Genomic DNA, 21,686 nt, shown 5'->3' on the forward strand with positions numbered 1-21,686 from the left:
AACAACAGAGCATCCGGCTGAGGATTGATCCCTTTATCCCTTCCTGGCATCCAATTTCCTTTGAATCTCATCAATGAAACCTTTCACCCCCTCCCAGGATCATCTTCAACTCCATTTTTCCTGCTTTTCTGGGGTTTATCTTTGAGATAAAAAGCAGAGAAAAATGTGTTTCCCTGTCCCACTTTTCCCTCCTGGCTAGGAGTTTGGAATCACAAGTGGGATAATGGAAGGAAGAAGACAAGGGGTGATTAGTTCAAAACCCCAATTTTATTATATTTGTTGCTTATTAAATATCTTGGACTCTTAGCCAGTATTCCCACCCTCGCATGCCTTTTCTTTATCCATCATCCCAACTCTTTATCCTGGTTTGGAGAAGCTGGTGAAGGGCTCCTTGCACCCTGCCTGCCTCTTAAATTCCTATAAATAGCTTAAAAAAAAAACCCCAACAGCCTTTTTCTCCCACAAGGAGGCTGGGAAGTGCTCATGGAAGGGCACTGGAATGCCGGCATGTCCCCCAAACTGAGGCGGGAGAAGGGATCAGCTCCTTTGGGAAGCAGGGAATCACACCCTGCAGGCAGAGTGCAGGTCGTAGTCGCTGTCCGAGGAGTTATCCAGAGGGTTGGAGCGCCGGCATGCTCCTTCCAGGGCTGTGGAAGGCATGGATGCAGCTCATTGGGTGCACATCCGTGGAAAAGGAGTGGGAAGAAGCTGTTTCCAGCACTTACCTGGGTAAGCAGAGACCTGGGAGCTGTTTTGGGGGGGCTGAGCATAGTCGTTGTCCCCTCCCTGTCCCCGAGGCCTCGGCGCGGTGCTGGAGCGGTGGAAAGACACTGGAAAAGACAGTGGGGTTGGGATTTTGGGGGTGGAACAGCAGCTTGGAGGGGAAAAAACACACCCTGGGAAGAGGCTGACTAAAACTGGTCCCTGCTCCAGGCTGGGATCACCTGGATGAGTTATATCCCAAAAGGAAGCAAGATCCAGGGCCCTTGTGCCAGAATCCAGGGGAGAACAGCCCACCCAGACCCCAAATCCACTCCCAAGAGCTCCAGATCCCATTCCCAGCTCCTCAGGGAGCTGTTCCTCACCTGTTTGGTTAAGTCCTGTGGGGCCAATCCACTGGCGCTGCTTCTTCTTGGAGACTGGAAGGTAGAGGGGGAATTGTCTCTCCAAGGATCTTCCCGATCCTTCCTCCGGCTGCTCTCCCCCCTGCCAGCCCCGTATGTCATCCCGAATAATCCCCCTCTCCCCCATAATCCCCCACCCCCAGGATCCTCCACCTGCTCTTTTGTGTGCACTCAGAGCTTAATTCCCCTTCCTTCTCACACACTCCCTGTGGGACAGGCTTGGGAATAATGGGACGGGGGAATCTGTCAGGCTGAGCAGCCAAATCCCTCCCAAGGAGTTTTGGGAAGCATCCATGGAGCAGCCAGCCCTGAGCTGGCATGTGGGGATGGCGGAGCAAGATGAGGAGGAAAAGGAAGATAAGGATCCCGAGGTTGTTCCCTACTTCTCTTCATCAGCTTCCGGTAGGCAGGAGGGCCACAGATCAGGGAAAGGATGAGGAAAAGCAGCAGCGCCAGGAGGATGCTCACAATGGTTCCGGCAGATGTCCCAGCAGGAAGCGGCTTCGAGTCCTGGCCTGGGAATAACATGGACATCACCGGATGTGCCCAGCTGGAGCTTGGTGCCAGGATGTGAACAACCATTACCCAACCACGATCCTAAATCCCACATGGCATCCACCCCCATCCCTGCCCATTCCATAGGTGTGGGAATTTCATCTCCCAGCACCCGATGGATTCCATGGCTTACACACGACTCTGGTCCGGGAGCAGCTCTGGATATTCCTAAGCTTGGGCCAGCAGAGGTGCAGGGGACCGACCCCACAGGTGACTCCCGTCGAGGGAGGCTCCCGGATTTCCATGCTGGAAGTAAGATTCCCACAGCCCAGCTCCCGGCAGATCTGCTGGCCACGCTCAGCTCGCTGTGCTGCTCCAGAGTCACACAGATCCCGCCACTGTCCCTCATGGAATAGCTGGATGTCCCCTTCACAGGGAGTGGGGCCAGCTGCCAGCCTCCGCAGTGCCCGTGGCTGAGAATCTGTGGAAGAGAGGAGCATATCCATGGGGAGAGGGGTGGGATCCACAGGGAAGGGTGAAATCCACAAGGAGAGGGATCAAATCCCTGGGAAGATTGGGGTCAGATCCATGAAGAGAGGTCAGAGCCAGTGAAAGAGGGGTCAATCTGTTGGGAAGAAGAGGCAGATCCAGAGTAAGAAAGGAGCTGGACCTACAGGCAGACAGGGATGAAATCCACAGGGATACCTGGGGGCTCAGCATGCCACTGGAACATGCTCCTGGCACAGGGATGCTCCTGGCATCTCCCTTCATGCGACAGGGACAGAGCCAAACCAGAGCCAGGCATGGAGGAGCTTTGAACTCTTCCCATGGGAAATGCAGCATAGAATCCAGTTCTGCCAGCTGCCACAGCCTGTTAAACCTCCAAATCCCACAGGAATCCAGCTGGGACAGATGGCAGAACCGGGAATTGGCCTGCTTCCTGTGGCTTGACTCTCTGTGCCATGGAGCTGGTACTGAGCTGATCTCCAGGGAAATGCTTGTGGAAAAGGACAGGGAGATGTTCAAGGCAAGGCAAAGATGCTCAGGGCAGGAGATGCCTGTGGCAGGGAAGATATTCGGGGACATGCCTAAGGCAGGGAGATGATGGGAGTGAGGAGATGCCTGAGGCATGGAAATTGCCCAGGGAGCTGCCCACAGCAGGATGCTCACAGCCTGGTCCCTGCCTACATTCCCCACTCCCAGCTGGAATTTGGGATGCTGCCATGGCCGCTCTCTCTCCCCGGCTCATCCTCCTCTCAGTGTCGCCCTGCTCGACACTGCCAGGAACCGAGATTTCCTGTTTTGCCTTCGCACCCCGGAGAGGAAGAGCGGGAGTGGGTGGATGGCACCCGTGGGGCAGACAGGGACAGTACTGCTTCCCTGCTCCAGCCCCACAATCCCCCCGGGGTATCCCACCGGAGCAGGAAATCATGGATGCGCCAGGCTGGCTCTCACCTGAGCAGGTGATGAAAGCAGGCGTTTTCCTCCGGGAGCTGGTCCGGTTGAAGCAGTCCAGCAGGGAATGGCTCCCACAGGAATCCACCACCTCCCACTGCACCGGCAGGTGGACCCCTGGATTGGGCTCACTGTGGCTGTTCCCAGCAGTGCCACAGCGCAATTCCTGGCAGATGAGGGTGACCAGCTGTGGCCAGATGTTCGGGATGCTAGCCACGGCCCCCCACAGCCCCTGCTTGTGCAGCTCCAGGAAGCCAGAGCAGCTGAAATTCCCGTCCACCAGCCGCAGCCTGGGGGGTCCTGCAGAGGGATTGGGGGGAAAAGAGGAAGTGTTACGGATTGGGATGGTATTTTTCCCTGTTATTTAGTGGGAACTCCCCAGATTTGAGGCCATGGATCCCCTGGGATGAGGCACTTACCCATAGGCTCCGGGGTGGTGGCTGGGGGTGCCGATGGGGGCTTGGGAGTGGTTTTCACTGGCTCTGGAATAGGAAAAGAGGAGCCACATTGGCATGGATAATCCCTAGGGATGGAAGTGGCCAGGCTGGGTGTCCAGGCTCACCTCTGCAGGAGACAATGACGTGCTCCGTGCAGTTTTCCAGCTCCCAGTGGCATCCCAGTGTGCCTGCTATCTCCTTGCACTGCGTGGCCTTACTGTGTGGACCTTTCCCACCGGGAATAATGAGCTCCAGGGGCTCAGAGGTGAGAGGGCCACACTGCAGCCGCTGGCAGATCCAATCCAGGTCGGCCATGCTCACGCTTTCCCAGCAAACACGTCTCCACTGGATTTCCCAGTTCACCTCCAGTATCCCAGTACAGCGGCAGCCACCTCTGGTAAGTCTCAAGATGGGCACTGTGGGGAAAAAAAACCGGGAAAACACTGCCTTTAGGGGCTTCCCTTCCCAGTGGGCTTTCACCCCGGAAACAATGCAAAGGCCCTTGGGGGGTGTCTTGGGAAGCAGAACAAGGAGTGGGAGCATGGAGGGGATGTGTGGGGCTGAGCTTGGACCCCGTGGCTCCACTTCCGGATGATGCAACTCCAGCACCTGCCTTGCTCATGAAGCCATGATGGCATTCCCAAGGGGCTGCTCCCCAAATTCTCACCTCCAGGGATCCAGGTGGCTCCTCCATGGTCAGGGATGGCTGCGGGAAAGAAGGGAAATGGGGTGTCAGTCCCCGCTTCCCACCCTGTAAACCCCCGAGTTTGGGATAGCAGCTCCAGCACTTGGCCTGTTGACGGTTGTTTTGGGGAAATAGGAGATTTTGTGGGAAAACTGGGATTTTGTAGGGGGAAAAGTGATTTTTCTGCCTTCCCATCCATCTCCTGGGGGTTCTTTGATGCTGGAAAAATACAAGGGACCTGCAAATTTCCGCTAATAAGCCCCGCTCCTGAGAGGAATATTCAGGAATTGCACCATGTGGACTGAGGGAAGGGCAGGAGCTGGCTGGGAATGAGGATGGAGGAACAGCTGGCTGCCCCAGTGCCCATTGGCTCAATCCTGAGGTCCCTGGGAATCCCCCGATGGGGTGGGTGGAGGTTTGGGGGCGTCACCAGAGCATTGCCCACCCCGAGCCCCAAACTGCGGCTCACTCAAGGTGCTGCCGTGACTCCACAAATCCAATCCCACCCGGAGCGGGAAAACAACAGCGGGGATTCTGCCACGAGATTTGAGGGATGTGCCGAGCTCGGGGTGCCTGATACTCACCCCACATTCCCAGCAGGAGGCACAGGATGGGCAGCTGGGTTGCCATAGGCTCTGATGGAGGGATGTGGGGCACGGGGGGCTCCGGAGGCTCCGCCGCCTCCACTGCCCAGCCCGGAGCAGGCGAGGGAGGGGGCCCGGGCAGGAACCGGCTGTTTTTCCTCCCTCTGTGGTTTTTCGACGTCACCTCTGGGCCCTTTTGAGGGCTCTGTTGCCTCCCCGGGTCTTGCCAAGCACGAGAGGAAAGGGGTGAGACGGTTGTGGGATTCAGCCCCTGACAAATCCCGGCATGCCCACAGCTCTGGGATAGGGGCATGGTGGATATATCCAGTGCCAAGGGAGATTTGGGGACCCCTGAGCCCCCTAGGGCTGCAGAGGAGTTGATACCCAGCCTGGCATCACCTAAAACCCCTAGGCATGTGATGGGGGAAAGTTTTATCCAGGCATATCCCAGGTTCTGGCATTCCAGGGACAACCTACACCCCAGCAAGGGCACGTGGGGCACCAGCAGCGCTGGACCCAGTGAGGGCAGAAGAGTTAATTGATTGTGCCCTAATTAATTGCTCAGAATCCAGGTCAGGCATGCTAATGAGGCAGCTGTTTTCCATTGACCCCGTGGTGTTCCTGCTGTAAGGAAAGAGGGATGGATCTTCCCATCCCATCCCATCCCATCCTGCTCCACCATCCATGGGTGCTCCATCCCCCAATCCTGGAGCAGGATCTCAGCATCTGGGTACTTCCTGTAGCCACCACTTGTTCCCATCCCTGTTATCCCAGGGGTCCTGCTGATCCTGGTGGGAGCAGGCCCTGCTGGGATATCCCATCTGGGCGTCCTGGAGCTGCCCCCCACTCAGTCTGGCTTTGAAAATTCCCTGGAAAAGGGGTGCAATTCCCAGGCCTGCTCCCACAGGACTCAGCAGAAGGTGTGCAAGCCCAAATTCCCACAATTTGACCTGAAATCAGGGATTCACCCCAAACATTCCAGAATACTGTGCCTCTAGGAAAGATCCTGTTATCCAGGAGTGTGTTACCCCCATGGATATGGGGTGCGTGGAATCCAGCCCTTCCCTCAGAGCTGTGACTGGCTCTGGAGGCCCTGAGATCCCAGGGATAGGATTTGGGCTCGGATTGAGCATCCGCCTTGCCACAGGCACTGCGAGTCAGCTCAGCATCCTGAGCGTGCTGTGGCAGCTCGGGATGATTGGAATCCCTTCCCGGGGGGAGTCTGGGGGGCTCTGGGAAGTGCTGACAATGCTGCTTGCCGTGAGGAGCCTTTTAAAAGGCAGGAGCTGCCTTTGGAGCGAGCGGGAAGGGGCTTGTAGGCTGTCGGCACGCTGCTGGGATCATAATGATGGGGAAAAGGGGGATTTTCCGGGCAGGAGCAGCTCGGAGAAACTGCTGGTACTTATGTGGCTTATGTGCTGGTACTTGTGTGGGGATGGCGGTGACACCTCGCCTAGGTGGCCATGGCGGGGCTGTCACACTCCAAGGGCATTGGTATCCCCAGGGAATTGGTGTCCCCCAGCGCTTTGGTACCTTCCAGGGCTTTGTTATCCCCAGGGAAATGGCGTCCTCCCGGGAATCAGCACCCTCAGGACACTGCTACGCCTCTGGACATTGGGATCTCACCCAGGACATTGATGCTTCCTGGAACTGGGACCCCCCAGGGCATCAGACCCTCTGGCACCCGGAGCGGGGCAGGGGCAGCCGCCGTGCCCACCCCGTGGCTGCTCCGCTCTCAGCCCTCGCCTTGCCCCGCGCCCTTTGTCGGGGTTTTGCTGCTATTTTGGGATTTCCTCCGTTGTTGCGGCTCCTTTGTGCGGGGCCTCTCGCTCGGCAAGCGGGAGGATGTGGGGGGGAGGCCACATTTTCCACTTGGGGTACAGCTGAACCCTGACCTCCTCCGGAGGAGGAGACAGAAATCCGACGGCAGGGCCAGGGCGGGCAGCCGGCTTGGGAAGAGCGGCGGGAAGTGGGGTGACGGGGGCGGCAGAGGGGTCCCAATCTCTGGGTGATGGGTGGGTGCTGTGCCCCCTCACAGCTGGGCGCACCCCCAAATCCCAAAGGATTGTGTGTAGGATGGTGCTTGGCTTCAGGAAGCTGCTTGGCTCCAGCTTCCTGTTGGGGTATGGATGGACTGGGGGGTGCTGGAGGGGGGTTCCTCTGTTTTGGGGGCTGTATCCCACCCCCATAGGGCACCATCCGGTGGGTTTGGGCTGGCACCTCAGTGTCTTCCCTTCCAACATCCCTGAGCCTTCCTGGATGGGGTTGAGGTATGGACAGCATGTTCCTGGGATGGGAACAGTTCCAGCGGGGTGTAGGGAAGCTCTGGGGGGACACTTCCATGTCTCCTCTCCCTGGGTTTAATTTCCACCCCCAGTGCTCTGGAGCTGGATCAAGGCCTTGCCACCCCCTTCCATGCTCCTGTAGGCTGGGAATGGGATACTTGGCCATCTTTGGATCACTTAGTGGACAAGTGGGAGCATTTGGTGGTGACAAGCCACTCCTATGGACAAGGGAGATGGTGGGAAAAGTTTTTAATGGCAGCACAGAGGAGATGGTCAGAGAATTCCAAAGGAGATAGCCAGAGCACTCCAGGAGATTTGGCCTCTGGAGCGGCAGGACGGGCTCAGTAGGCAGAGACCTGGATGTCGTCGTAGTCACTGCCCTCAGAAAAGTCGGGATCCTCCACATGTCCCCCTGAGGGACAGGATGGATCTGACCAGCCTGCAGAGACAGAGACCATCAGGAGGATTTGGAAATTCCCAGAATTCCCTGTGTCCCCTTCTCCAGCACAGGATCCTCACCAGGATGTGCGGTGGGGTCTCCGGGGGACTCTGTGTGCTGCACGTTCTCGTACCATTCCCCTGAGGAGGTGCTGGAGCTGCCGTTGGTGTCAGGATCTGCTGGAGCTGCAGGTACCCAGGGCTGGGAAGGCACTGGGGCAGGTGCTGCTGGGGGAACTGGGAGAAACAGGGTCACATAGTGGTATTCCCATCCCTGCTCCTGCCCCATTTCCTCACTAAGGTTGAACCCATCCCTTGGTTCCATCCTTGGGGTCGCTGAATCCCTTCTCCTCTCCTTGGGGTCTCTGAACCTCCATTCCCTCCCCATCGCTGCAGTCTCCCTGTTTCCACCTCTGGGGTCTTCCCATCCCTGCTCCCACACTTCCCACCTGTGCCGTAGCTGTGGCCAGTGGCTGGTGGGTTCCAGTGGGTGCCATGGGCAGGAGGGGGAACGCTGCCATTCCAATAGGGCTCCGTAGATGAGGATGAGGATGAGCTGGAGGAGCCGTGGAATGGGGGGCCTGGACTGGCTGGTGCTGTGGGAACAAGGACATCAGGTGTGGGAACAAGGATATGGGAACAGGGAGTGGCCACCCCTCCATCCATGGGATAGACCCCCATCGTGTCATACCATCCTCAGGGAATGGCTCCATCCTGTCCTGGCTGGGCCTCAGCGGGAGCAGGTCCTCCCTGGGATGCCGGCGTAGGGAGTCTGCGGGAAGGGGAGAGTGGTGGGGACATCCAGGGTGACAGGGATCCCGGGACAGGGAGTCGGGGATCCCAGAGGGAGTGGGGTGCTCACTGTAGAATGTGGAGAGGGTGACAGGAGGCTTGCTGCTGAACTCATAATATTCCGAGTCAGAATCAGAATCCTTGGAAATGGCTGTGACCAGCGGGTCTGGGGGGTGACAAGGGGATGTGGCATCTGTCACCAGCTGGGATCTCCAGCCCCACAGCCCTCAGGGAGACCTGCCAGACTCACCTGATCCTTTGGGAAGGCTGAGGGGAGTCTCCCTGTAGTCGTTGGAGATCACAGAGGGTGCGTTGGGGCTTTGGGAGCTGTGGGTCACCAGGACTGGCATGGGTATTCCCAAGGAGGACATGGCTATGGGGACAAGGGATGCACCCATTCCATGGCTGAGCTGAGCCCAAAAAGTGGGGGTTTGTCCCAGTTCCATCTTTGGATCCAGCATTCCTTACCGCTCCTCTTCCTCAGCCTCAGCAGGGCGGCAGAAAAGGCCAGTATGGAGAGCAGGAGCAGTGCCACCAGCACCAGGCACAGGGCAAAGAGGGGACTGTCCAGGGGTGCTGTCCCCAAGGCTGGGGTTCCCTCCTCGGCTGGGACAGAGAAAGGACACAGCTCATCCCACATAGATCTTTCCTCCAGGGAATTTCACCCCAACCCCAGGGAATGGCCATGGGATTACACACTCACCACGCAGGACGGTGGTGTTCCTCGTTGTCACCTCAGCCGTGGGCATTGGCATCTCCAAGCCCTGGGATCCTGGAAAGGGCAAGGGATAGAAATTGGATGTTTCGGAGTGAACAGGACCCACCCCGTGCCTCATATCCCAGTGGGAAGGATCCTGATCCTGTACCGTTGCAGATGACCCCGGCGGCCTGGGATTGGTGACACGGAGCGGATTTATTGAAGGTCCAGTGGCACTGTGCCAGCGAGGGCTGCAGGATCCCACACTGGTACAGCATTTTCCCGGGAAGCGTGTGTCTGAAGGAAGGGCGCCGGAGCACATCCCCACATCCCAGCGTCCGGCACAGCACCGCAGCCTCCAGCTCGTACCAGGTGCTGTCGCACACTGTGCTCCACGTGCCGCGGAAAAACACCTCCACCCTGCCGGCACACCCATCCCGGCCTCCAGAGAGCCGCCACTCCTGGTGTTCTGCAGGAAGAGCACAGAGATGGGGATGCTCCATCCGCATCCCCAGCTCTGGAATATTCCAAACCCACCTGAACAAACCACGCCGGCATCCTCCTTGTGGCTGCAGTCGTGCTCCGTGGTGGCCGGGCATTCCCAGAGGTGCCGCTCGTGTCCCTCACATCCCACCTCATCCCGGAGGATCGGGCCGTGTCCGCGGCCAAAGGCGGCGCTGCCAGGGGCTCTCACGGCGTGGCCGCAGCGGAGCTGGCGGCACACAACGTCAGCATCGGGAATGTCCCAGCCATCATCACACACCGTCCCCCACATCCCCTCCTGCTCCAGTTCCACACGGCCCTCGCAGCGGCTCCGGCCGCCTGCCAGCCGGAGTGCTCCAGGACCTGGAAGAGGCATCAGGAAGGGTGACCTGGCGTTGTCCCACATTCCCGAAATATGGGTGTAGGGATGTCCTTCGCCCTCCTGCACTCACCTGGTGTTACCGAGGTGTTCCCAGTCAGAGTATTGGGAGGTCCTGTCATTTCCGTGGGGGCTGTGGGGTAAAAAGGGCAGAGGGATGAGGAGCTGAACCCCTCAGGATCCCAAATTCGGAGCGGGCGCATCCCAATTCCACCAAAATGTGGCCAAGAGGATTCTCCCAGCTGTGAGTGGCACAGTGGGAATCCTCCCAAGCCCTGGAAACTTGGCCCCAGGACTGTTGCATCCCAAAAATCAATCCCCATGTGCCCCGGGATGTTTCCCAGGACTAAATCCTGGCCTGGGAGAATTTGTCCTTAAATATGGGAATAGTGGGACACGACTCACCGGTGGAAGAGGTGAAATTTGAGCTGAAATTTGAGATGCCATCCCGCATCTGTGTCGTTCCCGCCTTCCAGTTAATCCCTGCGGACACAGAGGGGCTGGACCTGCCTGTACCCACCTGCCTGCGCCCATCCTGGAGCCACAGGTGAGCAGATAATCTGTTTATCCCTAAAAATTCCCCATTCAGCTTCTCTAGAGGGAAGTATTCCAGTATTCCTAGGAGCAAGGCATCCGGGGGTCTGCTTGGGTGGGGGTCCTGGGAAGCACCACCAGAGCTGGTGGGATATGGATTGGAGATAAAATGTTCAAGAAAAAGGTCAGGGATGAGGGGAGAAGGTGGGAATGGGCTGCTCCAGGTGGGGATGGAGGTGCGACAAGGGCGGAAATGGGGTGATGGAGCCATTCCCCGATTGACTGGAGGCCTCGAGACAGCTCCTGGTAGCCATTTTGGCAGCCAAACCATCCCAAATCCTGCTGGAATGGGGTGGAACAGGTGGCGTTGCCCCCCCAAACTATCTGGCAGGGGGGCATGAGGGACAGGATGGGCTTCAGGCCCTGAGTGTCACCCCATTGCCACAGGGACTGTAGGTGGGATGGCTCCGAGAGCACTTTTAGGGGCTTAGGGTCTTCTTTTAGGGTTTCCCAGGGTGTTTTGTAGAGGATCCAAGGGGGCCCTAATCCTTAGGACAATCCCCAAGCCTTAGGATCCACTTTTAGGGGATTCCTTTCTCTCTGTCCCTGTGGGTTGGGGGTCAGCATCCTCCATCCATGACAGCCCAGTTGGGCACCCCCCAGGACCCCCAGTGCTCCCCATCTGAGAGGTGACAGCTCCCTGACCCCCAAATCGGCAGCTCCCCCACCTCAAGGTCCCAAGAGAGAGACAGGAAGGGCCAGGATGGGGACAGTGACGTACCTTGTGCAGGTGCCACGGCAGAAAGAGCCACCAAGAGCAGGCAGAGCCCCCCCATCCCATCAGCGGGGCAGCCCCATGGAATTCAGGGATCCGGGATTCAGGAGCTCCCTCTCTCAGCAGTTTGGGGACATGGCTTGGCCGTGTCCCCGCGCTCCGGCAGCCCCGGGAGTGTGGTGGAGGGCAGGAAGCTGGCTCAGCGCTGTGGGGTGGAGGAGGGTGATGGGGTGGCTCCATCCTGCCCTGGCGGGGAGGAAACAGGGTTCTGGGGAGCCCAGAGACCCTCCAGAGCATGGGAGCCTCATGGATCTGGAGCTCCCACCCTGGGGACGCAGATCTGGTGAGCCACCATGACCTGCAGCTCGTTTGTGCCACCAGGTCATGCATTTGGCACAGTGGCAGGGGTGGCATGGGGGAACTTGGGGTCTCCTTAGCTTTGGCAGATCCGTGGGGTGATGGAGAAGGGCCGGGATTTGCCCTCTTCTCCCTGATTTTTGGAATCAATATTTCCTGCAGCTCCACATCCTGAGCATCTTCCAGCACATCCAGGATCACCGCAGGACCCTCCATGAGGTGAGGGATTGGGCTGGCATTTCCACGGGTGGGGATGTGGCATCCCAGGAGATGTTGATCCCCACCGTGGGTGAGGGCTGGGGTCCAGCTGAACACCTGGGGACCCAGGATGCTGGGAAGAGGGGACGGGACTCCAGTCATCCCATCTCAGCAGGGTTTTGGGAAGGTTTGAGAAGTTGGGAGCAGGGTGATGGGGTGGGGGGATCTCCAGCAATTACCCAGGGTGTCTTGGGATTGCTGGGACAAACTGAGAAGCTGTGGGAGTGGGAATCCCAATGGCACCCTTAAATAAAGGGATCTGCTGGCCAATTCCAGTTGCTGAGGGGACACTCAGGAATGTCGGGGACCGGCCATGGGGAAGACATGCAGTGCCAGGCTGATGTTGAGGCTAGAAAAGCGGAGGAGGAGGATGGCAGGAGAGGGAGGAAGGAGATCCCTTATCCCAAGGTGACCCCAGCTGGGCCAGGGCCAGGCCCAGTCCTGGATCCAATCCCGTGACCAGCTGCCACGTGGCGCCAAGGTCAAGGGCATGTGCCCATTCCCTGGAGCCTGGCACTGCCACGGGGGCAGGGTGGGACTGGGTGTTGGGATCAGAGGAGACGGCACAGGGGAGAATCCTAATCGTTTTTTTAAATACTTTTATTTTTGTAACAATCTCATAATTAAAAATTTTCCATAAATACCAGCCCCTGGCAGTGCCTTCCCAGGCGTTCCCGGTAAAAAATGTGTACAAAACGGATGTGTGGCCGGGGTGAAGGTGGGGGGGATACAGGATCCTCCCCGGCATCAGACCACAGGAATCATCACCACCATCATCATCACTATGAACACCATGTCGCAATGAGACCCAAAGCAGTAAGAGCATCCCAAATTCCTCCCCGGTGCCGCCGGGATCCAGCCCCCACACGGATGGGGCTGGGAGACCCCCCCTCACCCTCTGCGGGCACCTCAGGGTGGTCCCGGGAGGCCACCAGTGGTCCCCGGCACGTCCCGCTGGAAAGGGGGTTCGGTGTCCCCCCAGCGCGGCACGGGGAGGAGGTCGTGCCCTTACTGGTTTGCCCGGGAACTGGGGGGTCCGGGAGTTGCCCCACCGGGGTCAGGAGCTGCCACGAATCCTCTCCATGTAGCTCCGGAGCTCCTCGGGATCCCGCAGCCCCATGTCCTCACACACCCAGCGGATGTCGTCCTCGCTGGCCACCAGGATGGACTGGACATGGGGGGCGGCCGGGGGAAGCTCCTCGGGGGCCCGGGGGGGGCCGAAGGTGACAAACTCCACGCGCTTCCTGCGCCCTCCCCCCGGAGCCGATCCCTCCTTGCGGGGCAGCGGCGCTCCGGGGGCCGGGGAGGCGGGGGAAGCCTCATCCTCGCCGGAGCCCGGGGGACCCCCGCAGCCGCAGGTGGGGGCCGGGGGTGCCGGGGGTTCTGGCTGCGGCCGATCCAGCTGCTGCCGGTCCAGCTGCCGGCTCAGCTCCTCCTGGTCGGTGCCCAGCCAGACCCAGTTGTGGGGCTGGGGGGCTGATGGGGCCCCGCTCGGCTCGGGCAGCTCCTTCTGCTGGTAGCGGAGCACGAAGAAGATGCAGTTGATGAGGAAGATGAAGATGGCGAGGCAAAAGACTCCCAGGAGCACGTACATCCCGATTTCCAGGTCGGTCACCCGCTCTGGAGCCTTCACCATCTCCTCCTCCTCCTCCTCCTCCTCCTCTCCCATGCCCGCACGGTTGTGTACATAGCCTTCCTCCTCATCTTCCTCTGAGGAAGACCCTTGGAGGTTGGTGGCTGCAGGCCCCATGCCCACAGGGTCCCTCCGTCCCACGGTCACTGCTTCTCCAGACATGGCGCCCTCGGCCCGTGGGAAGGGCTGGGGGCTCCCAGGAGAGGAGACCCCCACCTCGAGCCAGGCGGTGCCGGTGGCCAGCACAGCTGCGCGGTGCCGGCCACGGCGGCACAGATCCGGGGGCTGCAGGCTGAGCTGGAGCAGGGCCCCCCGCCCCGGCCCCTCTGCCACCACCCACGGGTGCGCAGCAGGGACACCAGGGGACCCCCCGACAGTGGCAACGGTGCGGTTGAGGGAGGTCACGGTCAAGGCCACATCATGCCACCCATAGAGCTCCAGCGGGGCCAGCGTGCGGTCAGAGAAGGATAACCAGACGGACAGCGTGGCTTCCTGGCAGGGTGACAAGCGGGATGGCAGAGGTTTGGGGGACACAGGAGACACAGGGGTGACCCCCCACCCATCTCACCTGCTTGAGTGCCCGCAGCGTAGTTGTCCCCAGGGCGGTGGCGGTGACCACGGTGGGGTGATCTAACTGTGTCTGGAGGGATAAGGAGAGCCCGGCCACCACCTGGGCACGGAGCTCCATCACTGTCACCTTCTCCTCGGACACCACCAGCGTCTGCTCCCCCAGGATGGAGTCGGAGAGTGGGGAGCGCACCTGGAAGCACCTTGTGAGTCCCCCAGCATTCCTCATGGCCACTGTGTCCCCTTCCCATCCTGTCCCAGCCCCTCCACCCTCCCAGTTCCCCCCCTCCCTGTATCCTGCCCAGATCCCTCTGGGATCTTTCCAGCCCCGCAACTACATCCCCGCAACCTTTCCACACCCCGGGATCCCCCAAAAACAACCCCCCCTTTACCTCCACGGAGGTGACTCCAGGCTCCCGGCCCACCACCACGGCCCCCGCTTCCAGTGAGGCCACGCGTGGGTCCTGGACACGGGTCCGGGTGGCCACCAGGTGGGTGACATCCAGGAGCCACTCAGGGCCGGGCAAGTAGGACAGGTGACGGCCACCGTCCAGGGGGTGGGCCACGAAGTGCGCCAGGACACGGAGCCCTGTACGCTGGAACTGGGGCCGGCAGCCCCGTGCCCGCCGCTCCGGCTCCTCCGCGGGATCCTCCAACTCCGCTGCAGCACTGGGGACAGGCACAAGGTGACAGAGATTGTGGGACAAAATCACAGGAGTCCCAGGATGGGGTGATGAGAGTTCCAGGATGGGGTGACAGAGCTACCTGGGCAAGGGGGACAGGGATCGCAGGGAATGGGATCATGGAATATGGTGACAGGGATCCCAAGACAGGTTGACAGGGATTCTGGGGCAGGGTGACGAGGATCCCAGAACAGGATGATGAGAATCCCGGGACACAAGAATAGATGGCAGCTCAGCGATGCATCCCCCCACATCAGCTCTCAGTCCCATTCCCACCTCCCCCTTTTCCCATCCCCTTCCACAGGCCTCACCTGTCAGGACCGCCAGGCAGCCTCCAGCCGCGGAGCTGCTCCAGGACAGGATCTCCCAGCTGGACACGGAGCGGGAGCAGCGGGGCCCAGACGGAGAAGCTCAGCTCCGCCCGCAGCCGGCGCACCCAGAAATCCACACGGGCACCCCGCGCTCCCCGGCTCTCCTTGCCCCCCACAAACACCATGTCACAGGAATCTGACACCTGCAAGGACATGTGGAATTCCATGGGAATCTCCCAGGTGAGGCGGGATAACTAGGGGACAGCGGGACTCACCTGCAGCACCTGCTTGTCAGCGGATTCGCATCCCACAGGATCCGTGAGCTCAGACACTCCACCCCCGGCTTCCACGGTCACCAGTTTCACCGGGATAATGCGGGGGATCCCGGTTAGCGGCGCTGTGTTCAGGATCTCCAGCTCCTGGAAACACAGCAGGATGGAAGCATGGCATGGCATGGCATGGCATGGCATGGCATGGCATGGCATGGCATGGCATGGCACGGCACAGGATGGGGGCACCTACCTGCACCAGCGGGACAAGGGCACGGACATCCCGCTCCGACACCTGGATTTCCCACACCAGTTTGTCCTTCTGTGCCTCGGGATCCTGGCCGGGATACTCCACCTGCCACGTGAGCGGCCGCGCCGGCGCCAGCCCCCCTGTCCCATTTTCCACAGCCACATCCAGGTGCAGGAACGCAACCGGCTCGGACACCCTGTGGCACCGCACTGGGATCAGGGTGGGACAACCCACAATTCCCGCCGGGATGGGGACAGTGGGATATTCTCTACCTGGAGCCGTCAGGGATGGCAGGGATGTCCCCGAGCCGTCGGCACGTCACCACGGCCGTAGAGTGCTTGGGACCACGGGAACGCTCCAGGTGAACACTCCAGGTGCCAGGAATTGCGGGGCGGGCGGAGACCACCTGCAGGCCCTTCTTGGCCTTGATCCTGCAGGGACACATGGTGTCACAGGGTGTCACGCGGTGTCACAGGGTGTCAGACAGTGTCACACAGTGTCATTCACAGTCACACAGTGTCAGATGGTACCAGGTGGTGTCCCAAGGTGTCACACAAAGTCACAAAACGTCACACAGAGTCACGCAGTGTCAGATAGCGTTAAACAGGATCCCACAATGTCACATGGTCCCACAGTGTTGCTCACAACCACACGGTGTCACTCATTGTCACACATTGTCACACAGTGTCAAACACTGTCACAAAATGTCAGCTGGTGTCCCACAGTGTCACATGGTGACCCTCACAATCACACAGTGTCACTCCCTGTCACTAAATGTCACACAGTGTCAAACAGTGTCTGATACTGTCAGATGGTGTTACACAGTGTCAGATGATGTCACACCATGTCATTCAGAGTTACATGGCATCAAATGTTGCCACACAGTGTCACATACTGTCACAAACAGTCACACACCAGGCAATGTCACACTGTTACACAGTGTCACTGTCAGATGATATCACATGGGTGTCAAACGGTGTCACATGGTGTCACACAAAATTTCACACAGTGTCCCACACTGTCCCACCCTGCCCCAGTGTCCCCATTGTCCCGTCTCTCACCGCAGGGTCAGGCTGTCGGCGGTGAAGTTGTGGCGCAGGGCAATGGTGGCTGTGAAGTGCTGCCCAGGCTGCAGGGGGACATTGGGGACACGCAGCAGCACCTTCTCATCCAGCCGCACCTCCTGCCGCCGCTCCAGCTCTCCCGCCTGCAGCTCCAGCATTCCCAGGAATCTGGGAGCCTCCTGCTCTCGGCCTTCACACTCCCCCACGCTGTAACGCAGCTCGGCTAGTTCCAGGTGCTCCGGAGGCTCTGGGGGGTCAGAATCCCATCGGCGGCTCCGCTGGGAATGGAGGGATCCCAGGGAGAACCAGCGTGGAGGGATCTCCAGCTCTACCACGCACACACCCAGCGGGGCCTGGAGGGGAGAGGGGATGCCAGGATTAGGGTGGGGGGGAGCTGGGGGATCCCCGGGGGTCACCAGGGTGGTACTGACCTGCAGGCGACACATCCCCCGGGCCACCCGCCCGCGGTGGTGGGCGTGGAGGGTGACACAGGGGAGATCCCGAACTCTGGAGTGATCCCAATCCCTTGAGGCACCCCAGTTCCCAGGGTGATCCTTCTGCACGGGGTGGTTCTGGTCCTTGGGGTGATTGTGGATCCCAGTGTGGTGCTGGTCTCTGGGGTGATCCCGATTCTTGGGGTGATCCCAGACTCCATGGTGGTCCCACTGTTCAGGGTGGTCCTGGTCCCTGGGGTGATCCCCAGGGTGATCCCAGTTCCTTGGATGATCACGGAGCCCAGGGTGGTCCTGGTCCCTGGGATGATCCCATTCCCTGAGGTGACCCTGTTCCCCGGGGTGGTCCCGGACCTCAGGGTGATCCCAGACCCCAGGGTGGTCCCAGTCCTTGGGATGATGCTGCACCCCGGCATGATCCTGCTTCCCAGGCATCCAGTCAGGCCCCTGCAGATGGAAGAGGACGCGGGCCACAGGCTCGGCGGGGGACACGGAGCTCTCCAGGGACACGGCGCGGATGGCCCAGGCTGCTGAGCTGGGGGGGCTCTCCACGGGCACCTCCTGCAAGGACACTGGGATGATGGCAGGGACCGGGACATCCAGCGGTGGCCCAAGGGACACGGGGTCCTGGTTACCTGGCGGGTGCTGAACGGGGGGTAGGTGGCCTGGACCAGGGACCGGGATCCAGCATGGAGCAGCAGGAATGCCTCGGTGCGGGTGTGCAGGAAAGAGTTGGGAGGCACATCCTGGTCCACCCGCTGCAGCCGGTAGGACTCGGGCACCCCAAGGACCTCCAGCTCTGCCGGCAGGTACACGGGATCCGGGGGGTCCCCGTCACCCCTTACTGCAAAGAGAAGGATGTGTCATATCCCACAGGGACACAGCGGGAACGGAGTGTGCTGGGGTGGTGGGGGGGGGTCTCTGTGCCCACCATTGTGGTCACCCCTTGCAAGGCCACTCCATTCTGAAGTCACCCCGTGCCATGGTCGCCCATCCCAGTTTATCCCATCCCGGGATTATCCCATCCCTTTATCAGGACTGGGGATATCGGTTCTCCCAGCCCCGGCTGTTCCCTGTGGGAATGCATTCCCTGCTGGGGAAAGGGTTGGAACCGCGTCCTGCAGGGTGGGATCCAGGCTCGTGGTGCCCTGATCAAAGGGATTCCTTATCATAGAGAGCAGATCCCACCTGGATCTGCCCGGGCAGGGCTTCCTCACGGCAGGGAACCGATCCCACCTGGGCCATCAGGTGTGCGGGGAGAGAGGCAAGGCAGATCCCGGGATCCGGGGGGAAGGGGAGTCTCGTTCCCGCGGGGATTGTGAGGGAAAATCCCCTCCTCGAGATCCCAGCGGATCCCACGTTCTCCGCTCGGGATCTCAGGCGGTGGAGGGAGTGTGGAACCCCGCGGAACGGGGGGCGCGGATCCCGGCGAACCGAACGCGAGGAAGGAGAAGAGGAGGGGTCAGGTCTCTTCGGCTCCCGGTTTCCCGGCGGGAGCAGATCCCCGCGGTATGGAGGGACCCCTAACGCGGGGGAAGGGGAGAATCGCCCCGGGTCGTGGGACCACGCCGGAGCCATCCCGGCGGGACGGCGGGGGGAGTGCGGAGCGGTGTGGGTGCTGGTGCCGTTCCCGGTGCCAGGTGCCGTTCCTGGTGCTGTTCCCACTTACCCGGGGCGCAGAGCAGGGCGGCGGCCAGCAGCGCCAGCCGGGGCGCCGGGGCCATGGCCGGGGCGCTCGGTCCGTCCACCGGTGCCGCCGGTGCTGGTGCCGCCGGTGCCTCTCGTCGCTCCGCCGGTGCCTCCCGTCCCTCCGCCCCCACGCCCAGACAATGGGGCCGGGGCGGGACCGGCACCGCTGCCGCCTCGTCCCGCCGGGTCCTAAAGCCCGGCTGTGCCCGGCGCTCCGGCTCCTGCCCCACAGCCCTAGCCACATCCCACCCCACTCCCCCTTTCGAGCCCTGCTCCCCAGCCTCATCCTCCTCTCACTTCCCATTCCTCCTCCCCATCCTCATCCTCTTCCTCGTGCCCATCCCCGTCTATACTCCTGATCCTCCTCATCCCCATCCCTATCGCCGCTCCTCATCCCATTGCCATCCCCACCTAGCACTGGACACCTCAGGCCATGCAGAGACCCCCGGAGCAGGATGGGAGGGTGGGAATTCTCCCCCCGCCTGCCATCCATCCTTCCCTGTTTCACCAGGCACACTGGGGACACGGGGAAGGACAAGGGCATGCATGGCCAGGGGCACAGAAAGAACGGGAAGCACAGCTGGAACAGCTGGAGGGCAGTGGGATCCTGGATAAACCACCCTTCTCCTCCTCCTCCTCCTCCCTTCCCACCCTGAAGGGGGCTCCCAGCTGCAAGCCTGACCCCTTTCCCACAGGAAAACAGCAGGGCCAGGCCGGATAAATCCTCTTTATTCCTTTATCAAAACCGTTTAAAAAGCAGCTTAAAACCCAAAACCTGACAGTGGGGGTACTCCAAAATGAGCAGAGCCCCCGGGATGGGGAATGGAATCCCCTCTGCACCCTGAGCTGGCTGGATAGGGACAGCATCCCTGGCAAGCAGGGAATGTGGGAGCTCTTCTCCTGGATTTGGGGCTCATGGGGGCATTTGGGGCGAAGGCACTTGTGGGATATGTGGCAAGGCACAGGCCCCGATTTTGGGGTGCTCCCAGAGGGATGCAGGACCCCAGGAGAACCAGGAAGCAAAGAAGGAGGCGCAGCAGCGGGTGGGGACACATGCTTGGGATACTTGGGATAATGGAGCCAAGCTTTGGGGGAACTTTGGGAGTGCTCAATCCTCGCGGTTTCGGGGCCCCCCAAACTTCTGGCGCCGCCGCAGCTCCTCCACCTTCCACTCCAGGCTCCGCACGGCTGCATCCAGCCGGGCACTGGGATCCGGAGATGCCAGCAGGCTGCCCAGGAGGGCATAGAGCACCCACAGGCCCAGCAACATTCCCGCCTGTGCCGTCGGGCTCTCCTGGGAAGCGGCCACGTGCAGGAAGGCTCCAAGGAAAAGGAAAAGCTTCACGCCCCGGAGCAGTGGGACCAGCACCCGTCGGAGCCGGGATAGCACCCAGGATCCCAGCAGGGTGGCCACAGCCCACAGGAGCACCCTCTGAACTTCTCCGGGAGCAAGTGCTGCTGCTCGGACCAGCTGGTGGCCTGGGAATGGGATCCAGGGGTCAGTGGCGACAGTGGCACTAGGAATGCGGGCCGGAGCCATCCCAGGGGGTGAATCCCACTCACCACCGATGCTGGAAGCAGCCAGGAGATCCCCCAGAATACCACAGAGCGTGGTCAGGGCCGCCGAGATCCCAGAGCAAACAATCCAGAGGGTGGTGGAGAGGCTCTGGGGGTAAAAATGGGGATAGGGAAGTGGGAAAAGAGGGCAGAAATGCCTGTGTCCCTGCCTGAGGAACTAACTCCAGGGAAGGTTTGGGAATCAGGATCCCACCTCTGCCACCATCCGCAGGGGCTGGGGTCCCAACCAGTTTTCCAGGGTGTCCCAAGTGGCTCTTCCCAGCCGGAGCAGCACATCATCGGAGGCGGCAGGGTGTCGCCGGAATCCCTCCTGGCCATCCTTGGCTCCATCCCCTGCCGATCCCATGAGGAATGGAATCCACAGCAGCAGGGCCAGCAGTGCCTGGCGCCCCATGGCACTCCTCATCCTGGATCCCGGGATCTGTGGGGAGAGGTAGAGCTGGGGGTGCTGGGAGGGAGGAAACCCTACTAGTTTTGGGGTCCCCTTGCTGGTTTTGGAGTCCCTTGAGCAGGAGGGGAAGGCAGAGGCCACGCAGCCTCGTTTCCCGGCCCCCCTCGGCACAGGCCTGGGTGTCCCGGCTATTTTTGGGATACACAGAAGTCAGCGGGACACAGCCAAGGGCACCGGGCCCAGCTGGAAAGGGGGGGGTACCCCTTCCCAAAGGAGGGAGCAGGGTGCTCCGGGATGGACACAGCCACCACTGCCCCTCCCGAGACACCCCGTGCTCCCCACTCTTCCCCAATCCCCCTGGGATCCCCCCAAATCCCCCTGTGCCCAGCCCCTCCCAATTCCCCCCATCCCCATGGAACCCAGGATCTCCCCTTTGCCCGCCCCCCCTCAGGGCCCTCCACCCTTCGCGATCCCCAAAAACCCCTCTGGACCCTCCTAATCCCCCCTGGACCCCCCCCAATTTCCCCTGGATCCCCAAATGCCCCTGTGCGCACCCCACCCAGCTCTCCCCGGTCTCCAGGATTCCTCTGACCCGCTCATGATCCCCCCAGGCCGCCCCTGTATTCACCTCCCGCAGCTCCTCCCCACCCTTCAGGATCCCCCCAGTGCCCCCGGGATCCCCCGGGGAACGCCCACCGCGGCTCCCTCATCGCGTCTATCCCCCCGGGACCCATTCCCGCCCATTTTCCTTCCATTTTCCCCCGATTTTCCCCCAATTTCCCCACCCCCACCCCGGGGTCCCCCCCGACCCCCCCTCACCGGGGCTTCCCTCGGGGCCTCTGCAGGGCACGCCGGGAGCTGTAGTCCCGGGAGCGCCGCGGTGCATGCCGGAAACGCGATCACCATGGCAACCACCGGAGGCGGGTGGCCGCGCGCGGTGCACGCCGGGAGATGCCGTTCCCGCCGGCGGGGGGAGCGCGAGGGGTGCCGGGAGCGCTTCCGGTTCCGGCGGCGCCCGCGT

At 60.9% G+C, this 21,686-nt stretch overlaps 4 protein-coding genes and 2 long non-coding RNA genes across 12 annotated transcripts; 2 read left to right on the forward strand and 4 right to left on the reverse strand.

Annotated features, from left to right (window-relative positions):
- Positions 1-245: 245 nt before the first annotated feature.
- CD5 (CD5 molecule) lies at positions 246-5,691 on the reverse strand. 2 transcript variants are annotated; one of them, XM_085063663.1, is made up of 10 exons: positions 4,781-5,691; positions 4,179-4,217; positions 3,637-3,927; positions 3,494-3,556; positions 3,075-3,374; positions 1,813-2,100; positions 1,593-1,639; positions 1,086-1,139; positions 726-830; positions 246-647 (listed from the first exon to the last, which is right to left on the reverse strand). In XM_085063663.1, exons 1-10 carry the CDS (start codon positions 5,091-5,093, stop codon positions 429-431), a joined length of 1,719 nt encoding a protein of 572 aa, XP_084919789.1. In that variant the 5' UTR covers positions 5,094-5,691; the 3' UTR covers positions 246-428. The 2 variants fall into 2 exon arrangements, with proteins under 2 accessions (XP_084919789.1, XP_084919791.1); XM_085063665.1 differs by having other exon boundaries at positions 424-647; positions 1,508-1,639; positions 4,781-5,207.
- A 1,608-nt stretch (positions 5,692-7,299) lies between these two features.
- On the reverse strand, positions 7,300-11,391 carry CD6 (CD6 molecule). Of its 3 annotated transcripts, XM_085063666.1 has the most exons (13): positions 11,170-11,391; positions 10,260-10,337; positions 9,928-9,987; positions 9,530-9,838; positions 9,162-9,461; positions 8,999-9,067; positions 8,764-8,901; positions 8,546-8,668; positions 8,366-8,461; positions 8,195-8,275; positions 7,953-8,099; positions 7,585-7,740; positions 7,300-7,504 (listed from the first exon to the last, which is right to left on the reverse strand). In XM_085063666.1, the coding sequence occupies exons 1-13, from the start codon at positions 11,222-11,224 to the stop codon at positions 7,407-7,409; spliced, it is 1,710 nt and encodes a 569-aa protein (XP_084919792.1). In that variant the 5' UTR covers positions 11,225-11,391; the 3' UTR covers positions 7,300-7,406. The 3 variants fall into 3 exon arrangements, with proteins under 3 accessions (XP_084919792.1, XP_084919794.1, XP_084919793.1); XM_085063668.1 differs by lacking the exon at positions 8,366-8,461; XM_085063667.1 differs by lacking the exon at positions 10,260-10,337 and having other exon boundaries at positions 11,170-11,390.
- On the forward strand, positions 10,280-15,100 carry LOC146437147 (uncharacterized). The gene is made up of 4 exons (XR_014852824.1): positions 10,280-10,401; positions 11,683-11,739; positions 12,055-14,184; positions 14,966-15,100. It is a non-coding gene; the product is annotated as an uncharacterized LOC146437147 (long non-coding RNA).
- TMEM132A (transmembrane protein 132A) lies at positions 12,836-18,835 on the reverse strand. The gene is made up of 11 exons (XM_085063640.1): positions 18,677-18,835; positions 17,643-17,851; positions 16,987-17,568; positions 16,553-16,908; positions 15,764-15,922; positions 15,495-15,687; positions 15,248-15,391; positions 14,973-15,175; positions 14,371-14,647; positions 13,980-14,171; positions 12,836-13,903 (listed from the first exon to the last, which is right to left on the reverse strand). The coding sequence occupies exons 1-11, from the start codon at positions 18,729-18,731 to the stop codon at positions 12,836-12,838; spliced, it is 3,438 nt and encodes a 1,145-aa protein (XP_084919766.1). The 5' UTR covers positions 18,732-18,835.
- LOC146437149 (uncharacterized) lies at positions 17,684-19,441 on the forward strand. Its single transcript, XR_014852825.1, has 3 exons — positions 17,684-17,816; positions 18,388-18,516; positions 19,208-19,441. It is a non-coding gene; the product is annotated as an uncharacterized LOC146437149 (long non-coding RNA).
- Positions 19,407-21,616, reverse strand: TMEM109 (transmembrane protein 109). Of its 4 annotated transcripts, none has more exons than XM_085063681.1 (4): positions 21,485-21,616; positions 20,468-20,695; positions 20,260-20,362; positions 19,407-20,175 (listed from the first exon to the last, which is right to left on the reverse strand). In XM_085063681.1, the coding sequence occupies exons 1-4, from the start codon at positions 21,569-21,571 to the stop codon at positions 19,805-19,807; spliced, it is 789 nt and encodes a 262-aa protein (XP_084919807.1). In that variant the 5' UTR covers positions 21,572-21,616; the 3' UTR covers positions 19,407-19,804. The 4 variants fall into 4 exon arrangements, with proteins under 4 accessions (XP_084919807.1, XP_084919809.1, XP_084919810.1 ...); XM_085063683.1 differs by lacking the exon at positions 21,485-21,616 and adding an exon at positions 21,294-21,369; XM_085063684.1 differs by lacking the exon at positions 21,485-21,616 and adding an exon at positions 21,258-21,278.
- Positions 21,617-21,686: the final 70 nt, after the last annotated feature.

This window comes from Lichenostomus cassidix, chromosome 5 (genome assembly GCF_008360975.1).
Source record: "Lichenostomus cassidix isolate B80296 chromosome 5, HeHo_3.0, whole genome shotgun sequence".
NCBI classification, from domain to species: Eukaryota; Metazoa; Chordata; class Aves; order Passeriformes; family Meliphagidae; genus Lichenostomus; species Lichenostomus cassidix.